Source organism: Anolis sagrei, chromosome 2 (assembly GCF_037176765.1).
Source record: "Anolis sagrei isolate rAnoSag1 chromosome 2, rAnoSag1.mat, whole genome shotgun sequence".
Lineage (NCBI taxonomy): Eukaryota > Metazoa > Chordata > Lepidosauria > Squamata > Dactyloidae > Anolis > Anolis sagrei.
Genome location: NC_090022.1, coordinates 49,318,363 through 49,345,187, shown reverse-complemented (window position 1 = coordinate 49,345,187; position 26,825 = coordinate 49,318,363). Strand labels below are relative to the sequence as shown.

The 26,825-nt window shown below is 39.4% G+C and overlaps 1 protein-coding gene across 2 annotated transcripts in view; it reads left to right on the top strand.

Annotated features, from left to right (window-relative positions):
- Positions 1-6,082: 6,082 nt before the first annotated feature.
- Positions 6,083-26,825, top strand: part of RAD18 (RAD18 E3 ubiquitin protein ligase) — a 185,385-nt gene continuing 164,642 nt past the window's right edge. For both annotated transcript variants that reach the window (XM_060766287.2, XM_067463488.1), the window contains exons 1-4: positions 6,083-6,208; positions 12,977-13,058; positions 19,545-19,606; positions 23,270-23,340. In XM_060766287.2, the coding sequence (XP_060622270.2) occupies positions 6,155-6,208; positions 12,977-13,058; positions 19,545-19,606; positions 23,270-23,340 (269 nt within the window). In that variant the 5' untranslated portion in view covers positions 6,083-6,154. The remainder of the gene's footprint in view (positions 6,209-12,976; positions 13,059-19,544; positions 19,607-23,269; positions 23,341-26,825) is intronic.

Here is a 26,825-nt window from a genome sequence, read left to right as displayed (position 1 = left end):
TGGACTGGTTTGATCTTCTTGTGGTCCAAGGCACTCTCAGAATATTCCTCTAACACCACAGTTCACCACAGTTCTTTGCTCAGCCTTCCTTATGGTCCAGCAAGCTGGAGTGGGAATTTTTAATACTCTTTATATTTAATCCTGTTTTAATATTTGCATACTTGTATATTTTAGATTGTATGCTAATGCTTTTATGTTAAGCCACTTTGAGTCTCCTGCAGGAAAGCTAAAGCGGGGTATAAATAAACAACAACAACAAGAAGAGTATTCCTTAAGATAAAAGGAAAAATTCACCTTATAGCCCCTTTTAGCTATAATTTGTTTTGATTTCCCAAACAGGAACATTATTTTCTCCCCCTTTTCTTCTGCTGCATGTGTGTGTTGGAATAAAAAGCTATGATTGATGTGGGTTGCTACAGGTTTGGTCTCCTTCATCCAAAATACTTGGGACTAGAAGTTTTTCATCCCACCCTTTTCTCTCCCTCCTTTCTTTCTTTTCTTCCTTTTTCTTAGACTGTCTGTATTTTCATATACCTAGTAAATGAGGTATAACAAGCAAAGGGAGGTAGTCACACAACCAGCACCCACTACATTTTTATTCAAGGATCCCTGATGGGAAAGAGAGGACAGGTAAAAGTGCCCTTGTAAAAAGCAGACATCTGAGAAGCTTCCTTGGCTGTCATCACACTTTCTGCATTTTTATCAAAAGGGGGGAGGGCATTGAAGCATTTAAAATATATTTTCCTAGTTAGGCAGTTAGTATTTGCAGTTTGCTCCAAACAACCTCATCATTTTTTCAGATTTATAATGGTGTTATACATTAATATGGTGCTATACCTTACTGTTCTAACCTTTTTATTGTTTAGACTATGTTTTGTGAGGTTATTTATCTAAAAATATAGAATATGGATATAATTAATGATTATATAAAGATTTATTCCAATTGTATAAGTCCTGTCCAAAGAATTTATAACATGCACATGAGTTAAACTGGGGGGGGGGGGGGGGGGAACTATGCCCAAATATTAGACGTATACCAGTACTGTTTTTAAGACCAAGTTGGAAAGTGCTATATGGTGTTTTGTGTTTTTAAAAATTAGTTTTAATTATTTTAATGATTTTCATTATTTATTTTTAAGTAGTACTAGGTTTAATTCTATGTTTATATTTATAGTGTTTACAATTGTATATTGTTTTTACCACTGTTCACTCTTATCTTTAAAAGGGAAAAAAGGTAATAATAATATATTGTTGCTGCTGATACAGTAACAACTAGGTTTTTTAATTAGAGTATTTATCTAGACTCTAGGGTGGGCCAAGGATGCCAGGTGAATACTCTGCTTTATAATTAATTCACACACACACACGTATTCTGTTCTATAAATGTGGAGCTAAATGTTTCAATCAGAGTAGAGATGGAAGAAAAGGGCTCACTTAACATTGTCTGTGAAGTAAAAAGCGAGCGTTTAAACCAAAAGAAATGTAGAAAAGGATAAGCAGCAAAATGGAATGGTTTTTTCAAATCAAAGTGAAGCTGTCCAATGTACCATTTAAAAGCACTATCACAAAAAACTAACTGTACAAAATGTACAAATGAACAGCGGCTGAATGGAAATGTCTGGAGATGGGGAGCTGAATGGAACAATAGAAAGCTGTCGATCCACAGATACCTCTATCACTGTCAGATGCAATGCTGAAGACCTACCCTGAAATATGGAGATCATCACCAGGGAAAAGCCTGTGGTTCAAGCAGGGAGGCACAAATTGGGGACGAAGTCACCCACTCATTCAAACCAGAAGCCAACAATCCTTAAATATTGGGACACAAGGCAAGTAATTTAAAAGCACTCTGTAGAATACACATATTAAAACATATTTATGTGAAATAGATATTAAAATACACTGCAGATTGGCCAAAAACAAATAATTCCCCCTGTCCGAGAGATGAGTACCATCAACCTGGAACAAGTGTTTGTTGTTAAGTGTGATGCCCGGTTGGTGCACATAAAAACTGTTACCTCTGCTCAATTGAACACGCATCACTCTATTAACCCGCTTGCGGGCCTTTTCCAGCTTGCGAACATCCCCTCCACCAGGCCAACACAGACGGAGTGATTGCAGACTAGAGGATACACGTGTGAGGCCACGCCTCCCAGATTTTCAAGAAATCATTCCGTGCCTGTAAATACAAAGCTCTGCCCTTGAGAAGGCCAAGATCATTGCCCCCAAGGTGAGTTAACAGCACATCAGGTGCAGGACCGCCTCCAGCCCGGACAACAAAGGGATCAAACCATCCCACCTGAGGCCTCTTTTGCCACTCCATTCAACAAAAGCAAAGGCAGCCATGCCCTGATGCTGCCGCTCGGTCCAATAGATAAAGCTGTGGCCACAAATCAACACCCTTCTTCTATGGACCAGCAAACCTCCATCTGAAAAGACAAAACACTGTTATAATAAGGCAACAGGGCGGACGTACCCTTTGTAGGCACCCGACCTCCATCTCCCCGGGCTTTTGATCCTGTCCTGATCCAAACTCATGTAGGCAGCCATGAAGGTAGCTCGCATATGAAAGGAAAAAGTTGCACAATAAAGGTGTCCCAGCCCCAACAATTTAAGGATTTTTAGAGTTTTGACCAAACTTTATAATATTGTCAGTGGGCAACTGCCCCGATGAATAAACAGGCATCCTAGCGAGCTGCCTAGGACTGCAATAAACTGAATAATAATGACCCTAAAAGGGGCAAATATCACCATCACAAGCGGTACCAAGGAAAATACTTAGCCCCGTGCTCCCAGATCTGTTTTAGATGACCCGAAGAGGATCCGTAATTGCTGCTCAGTAATGCAAATGTCAGACAACATCAGTGTTTTTGCGATAAATCACTTTACTGACTCTGGAATAAGCCCGCTTATTCAACCCGCTTTTATATATATATATATATATATATATATATATATATATATATATATATATCTCCACCACAATTAGTCTCCTTGTAATCGAAATAAGCAAGAACCCAGACCAATATTGAAAGGTGTAAATGGTCAACCACACCGCACCAGCAATTATTGCTCCCTTCACATTGGCCTGTCACTACAGCACTATTATTGATCTAACCACATCTGCCTGTCATTTCATCCCATGTATGTAACACAGTATCTATCGATCTACCCACATCACCCTGTCATTTCGCTACACATTTATCTACTATGTATGTATATAAACCACCATACATATTGATCTACTTATAACTGCATGTTTTACCATTCCCATAAGTAGCACCTATCAATGTACCCACATTGTCCTGCGTTATTATTATTAATATTGATAGTAATATCTTGCTAAACCTTAGCATAATTGACATTACCCTTTGCCATATCACGTCCCGTCTATATATATATCCATGTATATATATATATATATATATCTATATCTATATCTATATCTTTATACATATAGTGTAGAATCTTTATCACCTATCTATACATAACTCTTTCTCTCTCTCTCTCTCTCTCTCTCTCTCTATATATATATATATATATATATAAAGTATTAAATTACACAGATATACCGGACCCTAAGATGGCTGCCTGCCATGCTAGGCACAAAATGGATGCCCCCTTAAAGGATGCCCCCTCCATCTTTGAAGGAGAGGGAAAGTTTCTTCCCTGGGCAGAGGGAAATGTCCAGGAAGCAAGGTTGATATTTAGAGGACTTAGGTGGTTGTTCCAAAGACAATGGATGTACGGGCATGAAGACAACAGGATTATATAAATGCAGAGTGTAGGATACCAGGGACAATGGGTGATGATCTCTCAATTCTGTTCACAAGCTGGCCAAATAAAGAAATATCCAAGGGCATGGCTGGTTTACATCAACGGCTAGTTCCCAGACTGTGCACAGGAAGCTTATCTGCTGGGTGTGTATGTCCATAATACCTGGGTGCTTTGTCATGCCCATGGTGTAGCATGACATGCTTCTGATGAAGACATTGAGAGAACTGTGAGATGCTGGTTGCGGAAACAGAGCGTTGACTTCTTCTGTGACAGCTTCAGAAAACTTGTTTATTGTTGGCAGAAATGTATCCAATTGTCTGGTTATTATGTGGAAAAGTTAATAGTGGTAGTTAAAGAGCACATTCTAAGGATTAAAATATTCCTATCCAAACCCAAGTGATGAAGGTGGAGGCATTACTTTTCATTCAACCCTCATACATTTAATAGAAGAGGCTGCAATAATGTTTCTCTTTTGGATAGTTAGTTGCTGCACACATATACATCTCTGGATCAGTTGATATTGTGCATGATTAAATGAAATCCTGATGGACCCCTTTGTCTAGGACAGTGGTTCTCAACCTGTGGGTCCCCAGGTGTTTTGGCCTATAACTCCCGAGAAATCCCAGTTTACCAGCTGTTGGGATTGCTCTTTGATTGTTAGTGAATTATAAATCCCAGGAACTACAACTCCCAAATATCAAGATTCTATTTTCCCCAAACTCCACCAGTGTTCACATTTGGGCATATTGAGTATTCGTGTAGAGTTTGGTCCAGATCCATCATTGTTTGAGTTCACAGTGATCTCTGGATGTAGGTGAACTACAACTCCAAAACCAAAGGGCACTTGTCCAGCAAACCCTTCCAGTATTTTCTGTTGATCATGGGAGAACTGTGCGCCAAGTTTGGTTCAATTCCATCGTTGGTGGGGTTCAGAATGCTCTTTGATTGTAGATGAACTATAAATCCCAGCAACTACAACTCCCAAATGACAAAATCAATTTTTTTGAGTGAAGGACATGCATTGGGTTGTTAGGTATCTTGTGTCCAAATTTGGTGTCAGGTCATCCAGTGGTTTTTGAGTTCTTTTAATCCCACAAACGAACATTACATTTTTTATTTATATAGATAGAAGATTGTCTTGTTAATTTTATGTTTATGTTGTTTACTTTGTATGTTTTGATGATGTTACTTGGAAACCGCTCTGAGTCCCCTCGGGGAGACAGAAAGGTATATAAATAAAGTTTTGTTGTTGTTGTTATATATTCATACAAATAAACAGATAAGTCTTTCAGGATCTGAAATTTAGGGAGGTACCTATACTATAGAATCAATGCAGTTTGACACCACTTAAATGCAAGATACTCCACTTTGGCAGGAAAAACGAAATGCAAAGATACAAAATGGGGGACGATGCCTGGCTCGAGAGCAGTACGTGTGAAAAAGATCTTGGAGTCCTCCTCGTGGACAACAAGTTAAACATGAGCCAACAATGTGATGTGGCGGCAAAAAAAGCCAATGGGATTTTGGCCTGCATTAATAGGAGCATAGTGTCTAGATCTAGGGAAGTAATGCTGCCCCTCTATTCTGCTTTGGTTAGACCACTCCTGGAATATTGTGTCCAATTCTGGGCACCACAATTCAAGAGGGATATTGACAAGCTGGAGTGTGTCCAGAGGAGGGCGACTAAAATGATCAAGAGTCTGGAGAACAAGCCCTATGAGGAGTGGCTTAAGGAGCTGGGCATGTTTAGCCTGAAGAAGAGGAGGCTGAGAGGGGATATGATAGCCATGTATAAATATGTGAGAGGAAGCCACAGGGAGGAGGGAGCGAACTTGTTTTCTGCTTCCTTGGAGACTAGGACGCAATGGATCAGTGGCTTCAAACTACAAGAGAGGAGATTCCATCTGAACACGAGGAAGAACTTCCTGACTGTGAGAGCCGTTCAGCAGTGAAACTCTCTGCCCCGGAAGCTTCTTTGGAAGCTTTTAAACAGAGGCTGGATGGCCATCTGTCAGGGGTGATTTGAATGCAACATTCCTGCTTCTTGGTTGGACTGGATGGCCCAGGAGGTCTCTTCCAACTCTTTGCTATGACTCTATAACTGCCCTGCTCAATGTTATTGAATCAAGAGAGTTGTAATTGGGCACCAGCACCTTTTGCCAAGGAAAGTTCAAGACCTTGCAAAACTATACCTCCCAGGATTCCAGAGTCCCTCCTTCCACTCTCGCTTTGATTCCAAGGAACTACATTACCCAGCAGCCTCTGCGGCGGGGCGGGAAGTGGCGTCTGCCTGGAGCCACGTGTCCTCCCTCCCGCGGGGAAGCCTCTGAGCGCGGGCGATTTGGAGCCCGGTGGGCGGGGAGAGGGCGGTTGGGCCATGTCTTCCTTCCCAGCAGGGTCGGCCTGGCCCCAGAGCCTTGGCCCACTGAAAGTAAGTAAGTGGGAGCACGGAGGGAGGTGGCTGCGGGACTGGGGGCGCCCCTTGTACAATGGACAGAGCTGATCGCAGCACTACATAGAGACCCCAGGTTCCAGAAGCATTCTCTCCTGACGTTTCACCCACATCGATGGCAGGCATCCTCAGAGGTTACTGGGTCTGTTGCAAACTAGGCAAGTGAGGTTTATATATCCGTGGAGTGTCTAGGGTGGGAAACATAACTCTTGTCTGTTTCGGGCAAGTGTGAATATTAAAATTGACCACCTTGATTAGCACTGAATGACTCTGCAGCTTCAAAGTCTGGCTGGTTACTGCCTGGGGAAGGGATCCAGCTAACAACTCCCAATAAAGGATTCCCCCAGGCAGCAATCAGCCAGGCTTTGAAGCTGCAAGGCCATTAAATGGTAATCAAGGTGGCCAATTTCAACATTCATACTTGCCTCAAACAGACAAGAGTTATTTTTCCCACCCTAGACACTAAACTTCACTTGCCTAGTTTTCAACACACCTCACAACCTCTGAAGATGCCTGCCATAGATGTGGGCAAAATGTCAGGAGAGAATGCTTCATATTTTTTGTTTGTCTTGATTTTACATGCTGCCCGCTGCATTGAATCCTTAAGCACCCCCGGCAGATGTCCATCCAGCCTCTGCTTAAGAATCTCCACCTCATTCTGAGCGCCATATCCCACAGCTGAACAGCTCCTACTGTGTTTCAGTGCAAAAGGAGGCTTCAGAACATGTGCAGAATGCTTTCCTCTCTCCGCTGTAGTCATTGCTCATGTTTGGGGTCAGATCATGCCTGGGCAAACTTGGTTCCTCCAGGTGTTTTGGACTTTGACTCCCTCAATTCCCAACAGACCACTATGAACCCTACCAATGTCGGATCAGGACCCTACTTGGCACACAGAGCCCCCATGACCCACTGCACATCTTGGTGCGGTTTGAACCACGGATGATGGGACTTGCAGTACCTTCACTCACTTCTATGGGCCACTGCGACCCTCACAAATGACAGACCTGGACCAAACTTGGCACACAGAAGGCCCATGACCCTGGGGAAGTATGAGGGAGGACGGTCCACGTATGATGGGATTTGCAGTACCTTCACCCTATTCAGCTTCAACAAACCACTACGATCCCCACAAATGACTGTTAGGAATTGAAGTCCAAAACACCTGGAGGGCCCAAGTTTGCCCAGACATAGTATAGATCTGTGAGCATTGCATTACAACTCTGGGAACTAGCAATGGAAACTCACAGGGTTGCTTTGGATAAGTTTGAGAAGCACTGCTTATGGAAACTCTAAGGTGAACTTACCACAGGGTTTTCTGACGCAAAGGGTGTGTGACTTGACTTTGGTTCACCCAGACGGAGAGGAGATTTGAACCCTGGTCTCCAGAGTCATAGTCCAACACTCAAACCACTACACCAGGCTGATTCTCATTTATATAAATACTAGCCATCCCGTGCCACGCGTTGCTCTGGCCCAGTCTGTGTATATGTGCTTTGTGTGTGTATATATTTGTGTCTATGCGTATTTTTGTGTGTGTGTGTTTATATATGTGGTTTTCCACATGCATTGTAATGTATTTTTTTATTTTTTGGTTTTTTAAGTCTCTTGCTGTGTTTTTCAGTGTTTTTATGAGTGACGGTCACTTGTTGGCCTGATACGTGTATTGTGTCCGAATTTTGTGTTAGTTCGTCCAGTGATTTTTTAGTTATGTTAATCCCACAAACGAATATTACATTTTTATTTATAGAGATGTATTACATACGTATTTGTAAAGCACTTTGGGGCTTGGCCTGGGAGATACATATATAAATATACTATATAAATATACTAGTGATGTCCGGGTTAGGTCTTTTTAATGCTATTTATAAGAAATAGTCATTGTTTGCTTTTTAAATGAATGCTCTGATTAGAAACTGCATAAGGATGTGGGTTTCTATACCTGTAACTCCCAAAGTTCAAGGTAAATTCCCGCCAAACTCTGCCAATATTCAAAGCTGGCCATGTTGGGTTTACGTGCCAAGTTTGGTCCAAATCCATAGTCTGTTGGGTTCATAGTGTTCTCTGGATGTTGGTGAGCTATAGCTCTTGGCTTCCAGGGTCAATTCCCCTCCAAACTTTGCCAGTATTCCAAGTTGGTAATACTTCATATGTGTGCCGTGTTTGATTGAGATCCATCATCGGTTGGTTTCACAGTGCTCTCTGGATTTGGGTGAACTGTAACTCCCAACTTCATGGGTCAATTCCCCCCAAACCCTGCTAGTATTCAGAGTTGGCCATGATCCATCTTCAGTTGGGTTAAGAGTGCTGTTGATTGTTGGTGAACTACAACTCTCAACATCAGAGATCAATTCCTCCCAAACACCATAAGTATTTAAAGTTGGTTATTGGGAGGGTCTTTGTGTCTGGTTTGGTTCAGATCCATCATTGGTGGGGGCTACAATGCTCTCTGGAAGTGGGAGCCATCTTGGAAATTGCTCACAATCATAGATAGATAAATAAATAAATAAATAGATAGAGCCACCCATCCAAGCATATTTTCCCTTTTATTGTAGATACAGATATATAGATACATGTTATTCTTCTTTATAATGTTTATTTATACTCCATTTTTCTCTCTCTCCACAAGGAGACTCATATATACATACAAACAGATAAATGAATGAATAAAGTAATGAATGGATGGTGCTGGATCTACACTGCCATATAATGCAGTTTGAATCTGCATTATATGGTCAGTGTACAGTCATATAATGTAGTTTAACTGCACTGAACTGCTGTTGTTCATTCGTTCAGTCGCTTTCAACTCTTCGTGACCTCATGGACCAGCCCACGCCAGAGCTCCCTGTCGGCTGTGGCCATCCCCAGCTCCTTCAAGGTCAAGCCAGTTACTTCAAGGGACAATATAATGCAGGTTCAAACTGTGTTATTTGGCAGCATCGATCCATCCTTACTGCCTTCCTGATATTCTAGCTTTGAATCTCACCATTAAAAGGCACTTTCATGCCTGCTCAGGAACGTGAAAACGATTGCCATCTGAGATCAAATATGCTAAAAATGTAAATAATGCACCAATAGAAAGACAGCAAATGAAACAAGGTCCTCCAAGCCATTCAGTTTGCAGTAGTGTTGGTCCCATAAGCTTTCCTGATGCCTCCCACAAAGTTGATGCCCTGCCCATCACTTCACTGGGTGGTGGGTGGAATTGGGTTGTGAATTGGCTGGTGGAAGGTGATCATTTTCACAAGGAAGTGGTGAAGAAAAGAATAATGTGTGGATACTTATCACTATAAGGGTGATAAGGATGCCTGGTGTGGGGTGTTGACAGGGTTATTGCAGAGTCAGTGTGGACTAAGTGAATGTGGTGCCAAACAGAACTTTGGTTGTCAGTGTTGTCAGCTGAAGGGCCTGAAAGCATGAACTTTCCTATGTTGATGATTTTTGGGTGGGTAGAATTATCAACAAAATGATATACAGGATGGGCCAAAAGTCACAAAGGTGCCTGATGTTTTAATAGCTTTTTAAAAAAATTGAAAAGTTTTTACATAAAGTGTAATTTTACATAATATTTAAATTTCCTATATATACTATACTGCAGGGGTCCACAAACTTTTTAAACCGAGGGCCAGGTCACAGTCCCTCAAACTGTTGGAGGGCCAATTTTTTATAATTTGAAAAAAAATGAATTCCTATGCACACTGCACATATTTTATTTGTAGTGCAAAAATCACTTCAAATAATACAATAATTAAAATGAAGAACAATTTTAACAATTATAAACTTATTTGTATTTCAATGGGAAGTGTGGGCCTGCTTTCGGCTGATGAGATAGGGTTGTTGTTGTTGTTGTTGTTGTTGTTGTTGTTGTGTGCTCTCAAGTCATTTCAGACTTATGTTGACCCTGAGCGAGGGCTGGGTAAATGACCTTGGAGGGCCATATCCTGACCCTGGGCCTTAGTTTGAGGATCCCTGCTATACTATATATCAGAGCTTTCCAAACTGTCTCACCTCTAGTATGTGTGTAGGTGTGTCATGTGAATGTAACGAGAAACTTCAGAGACTATGTGAAACAAGCAATAAATCATATGTTTTTAAATGTATACATGAAAGGTTTTCATGAAATATGTTGTGTCCCCCATACATTTCACTATTACAGTTTGTGTATAGATCTGTATCACTTACAAGGGTTTGGTTCAAACCTCCTACTTGCTAGTAAAACTGAATAGGCCCATTCTGTATAATGCTGTTTAGGATATGAGGGTGATCTGACTGTGACATCTATCACCTCATTGATTGCCAGGCTGATCTGGCTGGCTAGGTGGGTGTCCCTTTTCTCCTTCATTGCTCCATGTGCGTCCATCCCAAAGCTGCTTGGTGGAAGAGGACAACGTCCCAGGTATAGAAGGAGTGTACCGAGGTCTCCAGTCTTTGGTCCTGAGTATATGATAGCTACTCTCCTCTGCCAGAACCTCCAAACAATGCTGACAGAAAGCTTTATTTGAACTCATGATTGATTATTAGGCTATAGATAGAAATTCCTTTGGAATTCAGGGAGCATCCCATCATTATTATAGAGATTGGCATCTACAGCTGTTCAGTTAGTTAAAGATCCTGTAAACTTCTAGGGCCAAAAGTCAACATGCAACAGCTTTTTTCTGTAACAGCCTTGTCTGATCAGAGTTTTTATTTTTCATCCTGAACTTGTATAAAACTACTTTGAAGCTCTTTAAAAAAAGAGATTCAGATAGTGAATCAATGTATACACCTCCCTGGGGATTTTCTTAGGTTACTGGTTCATGGAGCACGGCAAATGCGGGAAAAAGCAATTGCTGTATCATAAACCAGAGGAGCTTTCAATTATTAAAAGAGTAGCATAACGGGAAAAAAGATCAATGAATCTTATATAGGTTTTTCAGAAGGCTTTAAAATGTTGGTGGCTGTAAAGCATTGCTGTGTGTAAGCAAAACCAGGGAGAGCAAAAAGCAGAGATGAAATGTTGTGTCTTGTTAGATGGTGCACAGAGCCTGCCTTTTACTTGTCTATAGTTCATAGCAGCCTGAGTGCTTTGTAAATGAATTATACTTTTTCAGTCAAACTACTTCATCACTTAAGACCTAGCGGCAGAAGGTGAGAAAAGACTAAAACAAGTCACAGATACAATGTAATAAGTAGAATAACATCATAATAAAAACAAATGGCAAGCAGCAAAACACACAAAAGCGTAAGCAGCTTAAAAACTTCGTAATACTTGGGGAGGAAACAATCCACAACAGAAGTCTATATAAACATGGTTTTCAATGGTTGTAGCTTTTAAAGTGGGTTTAACTGTTGCTTTGTTCAATTTGCTTAAAATATTTATGGTTCTAAACTGGAATTGTTTTAAATGGTCTGTCTTGTGTGCCACTCTTAAAGCCCAGGGTAAAAGGCAGATATAAATAAAAATGTAATGTTGGTTTGTGGGATTAACATAACTCAAAAATCACTGGACGAATTGACACCAAATTTGGACACAATACACATATCAGGCCAACAAGTGACAATCAGTCACAAAAACACTAAAAAACACAATGAAAGGGGCTTAAAAAGCCAAAAAGCAAAAAAAATGCTACAGCGCATGTGCAAAAATGACCCCCCCCCCCGGCAAACAAAACACACAATAACATATCCACACTCTCTTCTAGATTACGGCTCCCAGCATCTCCTAGACCAGGCCTTTTAGGAGAGGAGAATGATCCAAATGCACCGTTTCCAAGCTGCAAGCTTTCTTCTCCTTGGATTTCTTTGGGAGCATCCCTGCATATTTCCTATTTTCTATTCCTGGACTGCAACTCCCAGCAATTCTCCAGATAGATTAGATAGATAAGTAGATAGATAGATGGATCAGGAAAACCGCTGGGAGTTGCAGTCCAAGAATAGGTAGAGAAGGAAGAAAGGGGAGAAAGAGGAAGGGAAAGAAAAGATGGGGGGATAGAACGAAAAAAGAGAAGGAAGGAGAGAAAGAGAAAAAAGGGAAGGAAGGAAGGAAGGAAAGAGGGAGGGAAGGAAGGAAAGAAAGAAGAGAAAGAGGGAGGGAAGGTTGGCCACAGCAATGCGTGGTGGGTATAGCTAGTACAAAATAAATACACTTATTTGTTAGGCTCAACTATATTAAAGCTATTGAGCATGGTCAGTTCTTAGATCCGTTCCACTGATTGCATCACCAGGTCTTGGACAAAGAGATGTTATAAAAATTCTTGGTTTATTCTAACATTCTCCAGATTTTCATATCCATATTAATAAATAACAGTAATATTTGCTGGAGTAAAGCTTTAATGGGAGAACATTCTGAAAATGGGTTTACATCCAATTGTTAATCCCAACCTACTGAAGCAATGGGATTTAAGTAAGTGTTGACTGATTTGGTGGGTTGACTCCAGTTGTGACTAACACTAAATCAAGAGTAGAATTGTCTCTGAAGACATGTATGTTTTATGCACATATCTGTGCTAATACCTTCCAGATGTGTTGGATTTCAGCTTTTGTCATCACCTGCCAGTATGACAAACACATTTATTGGTGGTTAGGGAAGAGAAGACTAGCTTATACTACAATGACATCATTGCAGAAGTGCCATACTGTAATTATGTTCTGTTATAAGCACCGCGGCTGTTATCAACAAATTCTTTCTGAAAATGATCTGTTTTAAATTATCTGAATGTTTCATTTGGACTTGTATTTACATCATTAAACATTTATAATATCTTGTTTCAGAAAGTGGATGACTTGTTGCGTTGTGGGATATGCTTTGACTATTTCAACATTGCAATGATCATTCCCCAGTGTTCACATAACTGTAAGTATAGAAGTACATTTTCTCCCTTTGTTCTAAATGAGCATATGTATTATGTATTATTTTTTATGTTGTTTCTTAACTGTGTGGATGGAACAAATTATAGAACCATGATAGAACAGCTTCAGTCAAATTCAATTTAACTACTAATACAGTTGAGTCTCACTTATCCAACATAAACAGGCCAGCATAACGTTGGATAAGCAAAAATGTTGGATAATAAGAGAGATTAAGAAAAAGCTTATTAAACGTCAAATTACGTTACAAATTAAGCACCAAAACATCATGTTTGACAACAGATTGACAGAAAAAGCAGTTCAGTACATGATAACGTTATGTAGTAATTACTGTATTTATGAAATTAGCACCAAAACATTGTAATGTATTGAAACTAATGGAAGCAACACAGTTGTGGATTCAGGCGGAAAGCAGACTGCATTGGATAATACAGAACGTTGCATGAGCGAAGGTTGGATAAGCGAGACTCTAATGTAATACCAACAATCAAGTCACAGCCCAACTAAAAAAATCTTGGTGACTTGATTTTAAGGCCTGTTCCTGCAGTTATTTGGGGCTATCATTTAGAAAATTGCATTAGGTATAGACTGCATTACCTCTAGTATTTTAGATATGATTCTCCTGATTTTTTTCCCAGACCAGCTGAGTGAATAGTCATTTATTGCATATGTTCTGTATCTCAAAATGTAGATCTGATAGAGGAAAACTAATGCCATTTTTGGACTCAGCAGGTCCAAAATGGTTTCTGAAGTATACCTAGAAATAGATTGAACATTTGAGGCTCCAAAATGTATGTTGGCCAATGTTTATTAGATACATTTGTTGTCTGTTAGTGCTTGGTTTATTTTTTGCATTTGTTTGATAGTTGGTTACCCCCCCCCCCCCCATTTTTCCTCATCTAGTTTGAAAAATTAAGACGTAAAATCTGTACAGTAACCAGAAAATAGAAATGATCAAAGAGTATTGTTAGAATTCTCCAAGTTATAGAAAGTGTTAACTAACCTGTTGATATGCCAGACTTGAAGGTAGCACTATTAGATGCCCAATTGCCCATAAAAAAGGCACATTGGATGAGAAGTCTACCTAGTTGCCAACTGGAAACCCACCAGTAAGACAGGAGTACAGATTCATCTTTGGCAAATGCTGTGTTACTTTCCTTAATGGAGATGTTTATTCTCATTTTGACTAGTAGCCTTGATGTCTCTGTTCTGTTTGAAATGTATCAAGTCTCCCTTAAAGCTGTTGAATTGGAAGACATCTCTAAGCCGAACGTATCTCCTTCTACGTCCCACCTCGGAATTTAAGATCGTCTGGGGAGGCCCTGCTCTTGGCCCCACCTTTATCACAAGTGAGACTGGTGGGGACGAGGGACAGGGCCTTCTCAGTGGTGGCCCCTCACCTGTGGAATGCACTCCCCGGGGAGATTAGGTCATCAACATCCCTCCTCTCCTTCAGAAGGAAGTTAAAAACTTGGATGTGGGACCAGGCCTTCGGGTAAGCTGGCAGTGGACAAAAGACAATGACGACCAGAGTAGGAAAGGACAATGACGATGCTAGACGGATCATGGATTTATGAATCGACAAACATTGGCCACAATATGTTTTTATTGCTGCGACTGTATTGTTTGATTGTTTTAATTAGTTATAATTGTTGACGATACATTGTAATTGGTATGTTGTATTTTATGAATTGTCAGGCATCGAATTGTGTCTTTTGTAAGCCGCCCTGAGTCCCCCCTAGGGGGTTGAGAAGGGCGGGGTAGAAGCACTCCAAATAAATAAATAAATAAATAAGCTCCTTCTATACTGCCATATAAAATTCAAATTATCTGCTTTGAACTGGATTATATGGCAGTGTAGATTCATACAATCCAGTTAAAATAATTAATATGGATTATCTGATTTAATATGTTAATCCGGATTATATGGCTGTCTAGAAGGGGCCTACATTTTGAGGTAGTGAGTTCCACAATTCAACTATGCTTGAAACTCATTCTGAAGTTATGAATGACAGAGAAAGCCTTTCCTCTATTTTTTTTTAACATCTTACATAATATTCCATAAAGGTGTATTTGTATAAAGGCAGCATGATTCTAGATGTTTTATTTTTGGTTTAACATGGAAATAGTCCTTTTAATAACAGCCAGACACTGGATAATAGATTACTATAAGATGCATTGACATTCCCAGAAATAATTGTTAGCATTTCTGTGATTTAACTGTTTTAGCACACCTATACATGAATGCTATGTAGATTTATTTGGAATTAGGATTTGCTCCCAAATTATGCATAGGATTGTTGTGCACTCTTTCACTGCATGTTTGTGATGATTGTTCAACATCTGTATTCATTTTGTCTCATTTACACTACCCACTAACTGTGTTAGTGCTGTGTTCAATAAGGTTTTGTCCTTTGCTTTCACAATCTTGAAAAGCTGTCTTGTATGTCCTTAGATTTTTTTTCTAAATTCAAAAATCATAGCCTATTTTGCATTTTTTTCTTGGGAAAATAATAATTCATATTAATTTTAATTGTGTTTCTGCCCAATTTCTACTCTGCTCTTAAAGTGTTCTCTTTGAGATGGAACAATAAGAATGGCTTTTTGGTAAACATGTCATTTAGAGCACTGCTCCTTAATTAAATGGGATCCCAGTAGATCAATACTGGGGATCCTGAAAATTTGACAACAGTAAAAGGTTTCTGAACACCACCAATTTACACAGAACCATTAGGAACAATGTGCACTGTTTTCAGTGAACTCTGCGGAAAATGCTTCAGGTGTACTTCATAAAAAGGAAAACCAGGCTATTTAGCAATACTTGTAAATGCTGATTTATTACCAGTAAATGTTTAATTTTTAGACCAATTTTTATATCTCTATTCCAGGGGTCGTGTAAAAATTTCTTGAGCAGAAAGGGATCCTGAGCGGAAGAAGTCTAAGAATCCCTGATTTAGAGGACCTTGTGGGCTCTGTTTTGTTTAAAATATGGATTTGCTGATGTTCTGTTAAAGTATGGCTTCTGCAAGATTATAGTTTTGGCCATGCCTTGTGCAACCTGAGATCTTGGGCCTCAATTTATTTCCTCTGGAGTGAAATTTAGTTCATATTCCTAAATGATTAGGCAGCATGTTTGATTGTTTTGATTTGGCAGTTCAGTAGCTTAGAGTGCTGTAATTCATTTTGTTGGTGGCATTTGCCAGGCAGAGATCTACTACTGCGTCCCTGCAAATACAAATGAGGCAGAGAGCGGATGACTGTTCTTTTGGTTTGGCCTCGCTGTTTATCTCTGGAAGCGTTCCAGCTCTCCTGGGACATGAATATTGAACAAGGCATAAATCAGTCCCATCACGTTCTAAAATGCTTTGGTTCCCAGGAGGATTTCAGGACTTCAGCCCAATTAAACTGATTTGTATTCAGACAGGTATAAAGCTCTTTTTTCTAATATGGATTTTCATACATGGCATTTTAAAAAATGCAACATTAATTGTGTGACTGCCTAATTGATCATCACCCTAGCTCTTGAACGATAACTTTATTAATGGCTCCTGTGCTTGTTAATTTTCTTCTTAAAGGGTGGTATAAATTGATTGGCCACAGATTTTTGAACTAGCATCAATCCCAGTGTTATAGTGAACATGGAATTAACAAATATGCCTCACAATACTGTAATGGGATCAAGGACTAATGACTTTCATCCTTGAAATTATGAACTCTTTGGGAAGATAACAAATATTAGGACAAATGAAGATACTGATAATTTCTTATTATCCTTGTTTGGATTGTCAAGTCAGTGTCTTTTAAAGAAGTCATCATTTTACACAAGAGTAGGCAACTATACATGGACATAGCTTGGCAGGGCATACTAGTGCATTTTAGCAGGTCTGAAGTGATGTGGTATCACTTTGTGATGAAATTGTGGCACATTTTTGACTTTTAAAAATGTTTTTGTATCTTGCAGTGGGAACATTGGGGGTCAAGGAAACAAACTACTATAGGTTGTTGTAGGGTTTTTCGGGCTATATGGCCATGGTATAGAGGCATTCTCTCCTGACGTTTCGCCTGCATCTATGGCAAGCATCCTCAGAGGTAGTGAGGTCTGTTGGAACTAGGGAAAAGGGTTTATATATCTGTGGCTTGGAACAGTTTCTCCCCGTAGAGATGTTCAATGTATTGTCGAAGGCTTTCATGGCCGGAATCACTGGGTTGTTGTAGGGTTTTCCGGGCTATATGGCCATGGTCTAGAGGCCCGTAGAACATCTCTATGGGGAGAAACTGTTCCAAGCCACAGATATATAAACCCTTTTCCTTAGTTCCAACAGACCTCCCTACCTCTGAGGATGCTTGCCATAGATGCAGGCAAAACATCAGGAGAGAATGCCTCTAGACCATGGCCATATAGCCCAAAAAACCCTACAACAACCCAGTGATTCCGGCCATGAAAACCTTCGACAATACATCAAACTACTATAGTTTGCCATATTTTGGGGCCAAAAATAACCTTAATGTTTATTTTCAATCTGGGGACTGAGGTATTCTGAGTATCTTTAGGGCCAAACTTAGGAATTTCAAGTGCTGAATTCACTTTGCTTTTTCTCTGCACTTTGCCTCCTTCTGATTTGATACAAGGCATAGCTGTGTGTGTTGTAAGGCCATCTTTACGTTGATTGTGCTTTTCCTACATGGCAGGGGGTTGGACTAGATGCCCCGTGTGGTCTCTTTTAACTCTATTTTCTATTATTCTGTCTGTGTGTCTCCTTTGAATTTTTCCATCAGGTCACAGAAGGCCACACCTTGACTGTACCCAACTACAGTGTCTGCTGCAGATGAGAATGTTGAAAGCAGTGGTTCCCAAACTATATTCAGCAGAAACCTAGGATTGTAAGGGTTCTGGGAAAATTTTCTAACATCTGTTTTAAAAGTCTGCCAGAGTATGAAGATTTTTATGAAGTTCAATGTACACCTGCTTTAAAAATGATCATAGAATCATAGAGTTGGAAGATACTTCATGGGCCATCCAGTCCAATCCCCTGCCAAGAAGCAGGAAAATCACATGCAAAGCATCCCTGACAGATGGCCACCCAGCCTCTGTTTAAAAGCCTTCAAAGAAGGAGACCCCACCACACTCTGGGACAGAGAATTCCACTGCTGAACAGCCCTCACAGTTAGGATGTTCTTCCTCATGTTCAGGTGGAATCTCCTTTCCTGTAATTTGAAGCCACTGTTCCGCATCCTAGTCTCCAAGGCAACAGAAAACAAGCTTGCTCTGTCCTCCCTATGATTTTCCCTCATATATTTATACATGGTCATCATGTCTCCTCTTGGACTTCTGATATATATATATATATATATATATATATATATATATATATATATACACACACACATACATATACATATACATATACATATACATATACATATACATATACATATACATATACATACATTAGTTAGGAATATAATTCATATTTTCTGACAGCTGCCTGCAAAGCTCTTGGCTACAGTTGCCTGCAAAGCTCCTGACTACTTATATTTGTTAAGAGACAGAAATATGCAAGCAAGTAAGCAAGAGGACTTTTTTGAGGACAAAATTGGATGTTTGGTTTCTGACAGCACCTTATCCCATCTGGCCTTGGAAGCCAGGTCCAACTCCGGTTAGCATTTGGATGGGAGACTGCCAACAAATACCAGGTGCTGTGGCTATATTTCAGAGGAATAAAGTGGCATAACACCTTTGAGTATTCCTTGCCCAAGAATACTTTATGAAATAAATAAAAGTTAACAGGTGACTTGACGGAACTTATAGACCCACTTCTCAATAGGTAAACCAGTAAACATTCTGCTAACATAAAAGGAAAATATTTGTATTATATTTGAGGAAGTAATATTTCACAGACATAAATGCCATTAGTAGTTTTGTTTTAGTTTGTTGCAAAGCCTATAACTTTCTTTTATTGATAAAAACTGGATCTGAATCAGTGGCATTTAGTATAATGAAGTCAGCTTCTAAAGATTGTAAGTGTATGTTTGAAACTGGTATAGTGTTCATCTGAGACTCCTACTTCATTTTTATGTTTTTCTTGCTTAAAATATTTTTGTTCCTGGACACATTGCTGGGAAAAGCAAGGTATGGGGTAGAAAAAAAATCTGTATTGATCTTGTGATATATGACTTTATCTGGAAGCAATTACACTCCATTAGTTGTGTGTCATGTCCTATGAAAATTGTCCATGGTACTTGCAGGGCTGCTTTATAGGGTTCCCTACTACATTGTCACATAAATTGTTAAGGAAGTGCTATTTAATCTTTAAAAAGGTGAATATCGTTTTGTAAACAAGGTTTTGGTGGAAAGAAGAATCACTTCAAAATATACATTCCAGGCTTTGCCAGATGAAACATGAAGTACCAAAACAGTACTATTGTGAGATAGCTGACTGTCCTAATGGTGTTTGTTTCTCTCTCTCTGCAGATTGCTCTCTCTGCATCCGCAAGTCCCTGTCCTATAAAGCTCAGTGTCCTACATGCTGCATGGTAAGTGTTTGTTAATCTGCTTCCGCAGCATTTCTGTTTGTGCAAATGTTTTATACTGTAAAGTTTACAATGAACGCTCCTTGGAGATATCAAAGTAAATCTAGTACACTATGTGCATCATTTTGAAAACTCCCTCTCTTCTTTGTCTCTAGAGCTTTACATGCCTGGCATTCCCTTATGCAACACCATGTCGGGCTTCTTTGACAGATTAGTTTCTTCTGCTCATTGCTGCAGCTGGCAGCCCCCCTTCACTGGTGGTTTCAAGCCTCTGTGGACTTGTGTATCCATTTCTGACAATTTGTGAAATGCCTCTCTAGATATCCTCATGGGGAAAACTATATAAAATACACTCACAAATCTATACAAGAAAGAAAAGCAGCTTAGAAGGGGGGGGGGGCGAAGAAGAAATTGGGGAGGGGGATTTAACCTTTTCCTTTTCCTCAGGTTGATGAGAAGGGAGAGGATTGAGCTATACATCATTCCTTCTTTACTCAGTTCTTCACTCCAGCTTGTTTGTTGTTTATTCATTCAGTCAGTCACTTTCGACTCTTTGTGATCAGTCCATGCCAGAGTTCCCTGTCTGCCATAGCCACCCCCAGCTCCTTCAAGGTCAAGCCAGTTACTTCAAGGATACCATCCATCCATCTTGCTCTTGCTCTTCTCCTCTTCCTTTTCCCGTCCATTTTCCCCAGCATCATTATCTTCTCCAAGCTTTCCTGTCTTCTCATAATGTGGCCAAAGTACTTCATCTTTGCCTCTAATATCCTTCCCTCCAGTGAGAAGTCTGGCATTATTTCCTGGAGTATGGACTGGTTGGATCTTTTTGTCGTCTGAGGCACTCTCGGAATTTTCCTCCAACACCAGAGTTCAAAAGCGTCTATCTTTCTTTGCTCAGCCTTCCTTATGGTCCAGCTCTCTCATCCATAGGTTACTACAGGGACTTACTTACACAGATACTCACAACCAAAATCTTCCTTAGAAAATTTGTTTTGGGAATAGTCTCTTAAATGCTTCTTTCCTTGCCATGTGAAATCGACTTCTTAGATAAGCCTAGAAACAAAGCCAGGCTAAGTGTGTATCTACACTGTAGAATGAATGCATTTGGACATGGTTATAGCTCTCATGATTCAATGCTGTGGAATCCAGGGAGCTGTAGTTTTACAAGATCTTTAACTTTCTCTGCCAAAGAGTGTTGATGCTCCACCAAACTACAGCTCCCAGGATTCCATATGACTGAGCCATGACACTTAATGTGGTGTCAAACTGCATCAATTCTACAGTGTAGATGCACCCAAAGCCTCTCACACAAAGCTATTATTCCTGTACATAGAAAGCTCCATTCCCTTTCTACAAAACAAAACTACGTATCTTAAATGCCTACATTTAAGATACTATACTATATTAGGAAAATACTTGATTATTTGCATAGTGCCCCAGGAGCATTGTTATCAAATTTACACGAGGATAGAATTACAAAATAAAATACTAAAATAGTTCAAGATGCAGTCATTAATCAGAATGTAGACTGCAGCCTCAAGAAATCAGATTAGGGCTTTGAAGGGGAACTGTGAAGGAACTATAGATTTAGAAGTGTAAAGATATGTCATTCAATACTGAAGTTGGGCTGGTCCATGCCATGATATTCTCACATTCTGCATATGATCATGAAAACTGGATGGTAAAAAAGGTGATAGCAAGAAAATAATATGCTTTGAAAGATTTCTACAAATACCACAAACTACTAAAAAGACAAATAAATAGTTCCTAGAGTAAATCTGAAGCCAAAATGACTAAACTTTGTTGTATTTTGGACATATACAAACATTTGAATTGCTAGAAAATATAGAAATGCTTGGAAAAGTAGCAAAAAAGAGGAAGACTGCAGTACAGAGGCCTGAGTAAGTCTGTTGAGGACATAGTAATTGGTCCTCAACAGAGCATTCACAGGGTGGCTATAAATTGAAGTTGTCTTGATATCAGTTAAAATGTGTCCTAAATGCCTTGTTGATAATGCTATGTAACATGATTTTTGTTCCTGGGTTATAAATGTCATTTCCTAATTAGTTTTATCATCAAAACATGGAAAAGGTTTATTAAACTGCAATTACAAAAAATTACAAATGAGGTGCCTAAACTGTAGGAAATAATAGTACTACCCTAGTGCCCCAATATGCTCTATTCTTGGTTATGAAAGTGTGATTTAAGCTACAAACTGTTAAAAGTTGGATGTCTAGACCGTACCCCCTGTTGCCCTGGAAGCCTGTTGCTTGTTTTGAAAGTTGCTTTGTATACATGTGTGGAGCAAATAACTTTATTCCCCCTTTTATATCTTCTGCATCAAACAATGATTTTTTTTAAAAAAAATTGCAAAAGAATATAGTTCTGGCACCCTACAGGGTAACTAGAAACAGAGAGGAAATAAATAACAGATCTATAAAAGAAGCATTTGTATGCAGGAAACCTTTCTGGAGTCTGTATCTTTTTGTTCCATAATTGAAGTTCCAAAGGCCTGCTTCCCATGCCTCCCATTTTCTCTTTTGACTTGACGTTATCACCAAACTTCAGTATGTGCTTTTTTCTTTAAGAGTATTGTTTCAACAGTGATAAAATATAGTCAATTGCTTGAGATGAAAAAAATTGTTAGTTTGCTTGTAAATACATAATTGCCTTTTGTTAAATTTATAAAACAAATGTGACTCATGCATCACTTCTCAAATTTTCAGTCATTGTATTAGGTCATTGTTTATCAGGCTATCTGATGTTGCAGACTAGGTTTTTTCTTTCTTTCTAATATGCCTGGGATTGATAATCTATGAGTTCCCATTGGCTAAAGCTGTTTCTTCCTTTTCTGCTGACTTGCCATAAACCAGCAGATGATGGCTTGGAGACCTGCACTTTTCCACAGACCATTTTGATGACTTATGCACTGCTTAGAGATTTTTAAAGGAAGGATGGTGTGTACTTGATATACAGTTATGCCTTGACTTAAGAGTTTAATTCGTTCTATGACTGAGCTTTTAACTCAAAATGCTCTTATTTCAAAGTGAAAATTTCAGTTGAAATGTATTGAAATGCTATTAATTCATTCCGGTCTCCTGTATCCCTCCCCCCTCAATTTTATTTGTTATGTGTTTTCAAATAAGCAAATGTACTTTAGAAATAACAAATAGTGTATGAATGCATATTCATATGGAACAATAAAATAATGTTAAAATAATAGAAGCACAAAGTTGTGGCAAGGAAGCACAAAGTGAAGAGGCAGAAGCAATATTTTCTTCATACTGTACTCATTCCAACCTCCTTCTTTCCCCCCCCTCTCTCTACCTTCATGAAGCCAAACATACCAGGAATCAAAACCACACAAAGTCAACTAACCCAAAGTTCTCTAAAAGCGAACAAAGGCACGAGGCACAGAAGCCCTGAAGCCTTCTACCCTCACACTAGCATTCCTTCTGCTGCTAGCTCTTAACTGAAAATGATGCTCTCATGTCAAAGCAAAACCCAGGCTGAGTGACAGCTCTTAACTCAAATGCTTTAAACTTGGGATGCTCTTAAGTAGAGGCATCACTGTATTTTCCTTTCAAATTTAGCACTTTCTCAGCAGAAAGCCTCAAATGACCAAGTTGAATAATATTTTTAAACATTTTCTTTCTTTTTTTCTAGGCAGCTACAGGACCTGACCTGAAAAATAACAGAATATTAGATGAACTTGTACAGACTTTCACATCTGCAAGGTAACATTCTATTTTGCAGATTTCACTGAAAGTACAACAGAGATGTAACTCAGCTTACATTTTCTACTGTGCTATATACAGTATATTCTGGCGTATAAGACTACTTTTTAACCCAAGAAAATCTTTTCAAAAGTCAGGGGTCATCTTATACGCAGGTGTAGTCTTATGCATGGGAGTTGTCTTAACTCTATATTTTAACTGGGAAAGTTGGGGGTCGTCTTATATGCCCAGTCGTCTTATATGCCGGAATATACGGTAGTTGGCTCTCTACATTCACTGGAGTTAGGGGCACAGGATCTCTGTGAAAGTGGAAAAATACATATACCCCCCCTTTTTTTTTTTACCCAAGAGAACATTTCTATAAGAAACTGTAGATCCTCTGTCATGGCTGTATCTTTCGTTGGAGGTTCACATGGGGGTACCTGGAGATTCCCAGACAGAATAATTTAAATCATATCTGCAAATGTGAAGGGTTGACTGTATAATGAAATAACAAAATTCAAACATTTTTGCAATGCAATGGGATTTGTGAGGTTTCTGGGTCAGGGAGCATTATGTCCAGATAGGATATTTTCATATTTGTTAAGCATTTTACAAAGGCATTCATCTACATAGATTTTGATGCATACAGATATGTAGCCGAATACAGATGGGAGACATTTGCTGAAACAGTGGAAATAGAAGGAGGAGGGTAAAGGGCAGGTCACAGCACGGTGGTATGGGAATCACCCTCACATTCTGAAAGGAACTGAGGGCATAGATGAGAATTAATGTATTTCTTTTTAAATCTGAGATACTTGCTAGAGTTGCCTTATTTTGAAAATAAAAAAGAGAAAATATTTACTGACTGACTACTTCAAACCATTAATCGCTATGATGACTCACACTGTAAATATCCTACAAGCTTCAGGCAGTTGTAAGAGGACAGTTGATGAGTCCAGGACAAAACTTCCTTGTGACCAGGCACTATCCCAGCAATGATGGCAGGGTGCCTTTCTCCTCTCTAAAGTCTTCCACCTTGGCAAGCTTTCCCCTCAAGAAGGAGAATGGTTAGGCAACCATGGTCCTGACCTACCCGGGACCTGATGAATCGCTGGGCAACCTCCATGAGGCTAAGCCTGGCTGCTTTGGGGTCTTCCCTCATCCTGCTTTAACCTTCTACATCCACCTTCTCCTCCTGAGAGATCTACTGTCTGATTGCCTGCTTCCTCCAGTCTGGAGTTGGAAGAAAGGCCAGACATTTGAAAAGGGCATCTTGAGAGATAGTTAAGCTCTGAAAAAGAGGTTGTGTCTGGGAAATCAGAGGATGTGAATTTAGTTTTGAAACAAGAGACACATCCTAGAAACATATGTTAGCCTTGTTACCTGCTGAGTGCCTACCTCTGTCAATATTGTGGCTAGATGTACAGATAGTCTAAATTTATATTGGCTCCCTGTGACAATGTAGGTTCTGTCTGGAGCAGTAAGGATGGGGATGCTTTCTTTATGTTTTCTACTTTCAGAAAGTTTCCTTTTCCAAGGGTGGGCAAGTGAGGTCTTTTTGGCAGAGTGCATAGAGTTTGGAAGAAGATCCTTTCTGGGAAATAATTCAGTAGCTTCTGAAAGAGCTTTTGCCACAGCCGTGCTATTTCTCTCCCTATGTGCCAGACAGATATGTAGCTGCCAATCTCTCTCTTGGAAATCCCTTGGAATGGAGATGGCCAACATTAACAGAGACAGACTTGGCAGAAGGACTGCAGGGGATCTGTAGTGTGCAAATTGTTTGCAGCTTGCTCTGAGTTTCATTTTCCTCCTCTGGTTTGTGGTAATTTTCATTTGTCATCAAATGTAGTTCAATTACATTGTGATTAACACTGAATCTTGTGTTAACCAGGCAGCTAGAGCACTGAGATTTGAAGCTGGACCATAATAATGCCTGATAGATTGCGTTCCAAATTGCTATTAGGAACTATTTCAAAATGCCTAAGATTAGTGGCTTGGGGTTGTTGTCAATAAGTTACAATTCATCATAAAAGTATGAATTGATCAAGGGTAGTCTTGGTCGGCTTGCTAGCTAGACTGAAGCAACTAATAAAGAAGTTTTAAAAGTAAGGATACCATTGTTTTTATTATTGCATATTTTCATTTTCATTTATTATCTATCTATCCCTTTATGGCAATGGTATAAATATCAGTTGGCATCATCAGGCAAAGTTTGCAGTTGTAAATCAATTTCTTTAATTTTGAACTTTCTTCTTTTAATATTTTGAAATAAATAAATCAGAGCTGAGCATAAATGGATAATGCTTCCATGAGCATTTCAGTTTCTGAAGCAAGCTCCTTGCCTATCAGTGATGGAGGGATAGTTTTCTTTTGATGTGAAGGTGTCTCCACATCTTTAGCACATATTATGGAGACCAGAGCTCTGTTTTTGACATTTGAGATACAGCAGTGCTTTCTTGTTCTTTTCTTTTAGTCTCAGCAGGTTCAACCACCATTTAATTTAATGTTTCAAATAACAGCCCTAATAATCAAAGCATGAAAAAATATTTTTTGGATTACCCAGAATAACAGGCCAGTTTGTCCACTGGAGATTGGCCAAAAAGGTTACTTTTTGAACTTTGCTAATGATTGGTGATTGGCTATGTTCTATTGCACGCATTCTGTATTCATGTAAGGATCTTCAGTTCAGCAGACACTTCCCGTAAATGATGATTTTTGCTGATTCTCATATCTATAATTTTCTGCACTTCTAACTGTTTTTGAGGATGGATGATCCTTTGGAAGTGACACAGGAGAGATCAAGTGTGAAAGAAGTATTTGCAGATGTCATGTCCAATTCATGGGAGATTTTGTCTGTATTCTGAGAGTGGACAGAATCAGATATAGCTCTGTAATAAGAAATTATAGGCCTGGTATAGCTAATTATAGCAATGTGTGAGTTTTCTCAAGACAGATTAGGGAACACTGGAATTATTGTTGGAGGCATTCAGGGACTAGTTGTGTGGTTATGAGAAAAAAGCCTCTTTTTCATGTATGTAATCACTTGAGAATGATGACAAGGCTATTGTTTGTTGTGAAGTGATTACCAGGTGATCAGAAACAAGAACAGTGTCTGATAGCATTCTGTAAGACAGCGACGTTTCCAGCCATGGAAGAATTGCTATTCTTAAGAACAAGACAATCATAATTGGATGTTTCCTGCCAGTTGGGATGGCTGAACTTAATTACTATTGATTACTTTGTCTTTTTCCTCCTCCAGATATAATTTCTTTACAAGATGACTCAGTTCTGTACCCCAGCTGTCCTACTAAACTTTTAACCTTTTCTTTTCAATTTGAGACAAAGGTATAGAATGTGTATTGATCCAATCATTCTCCAGAATCCCAGGCCCTCTCAGGCTCTTTTTGGATTACCTCAGACGACACAAAATCTTTATTAAATTGTTTGACTGGATTGTTAGGCTAAAACATATGTTACTATATTGCTCAGACTGAAGTTGTTCT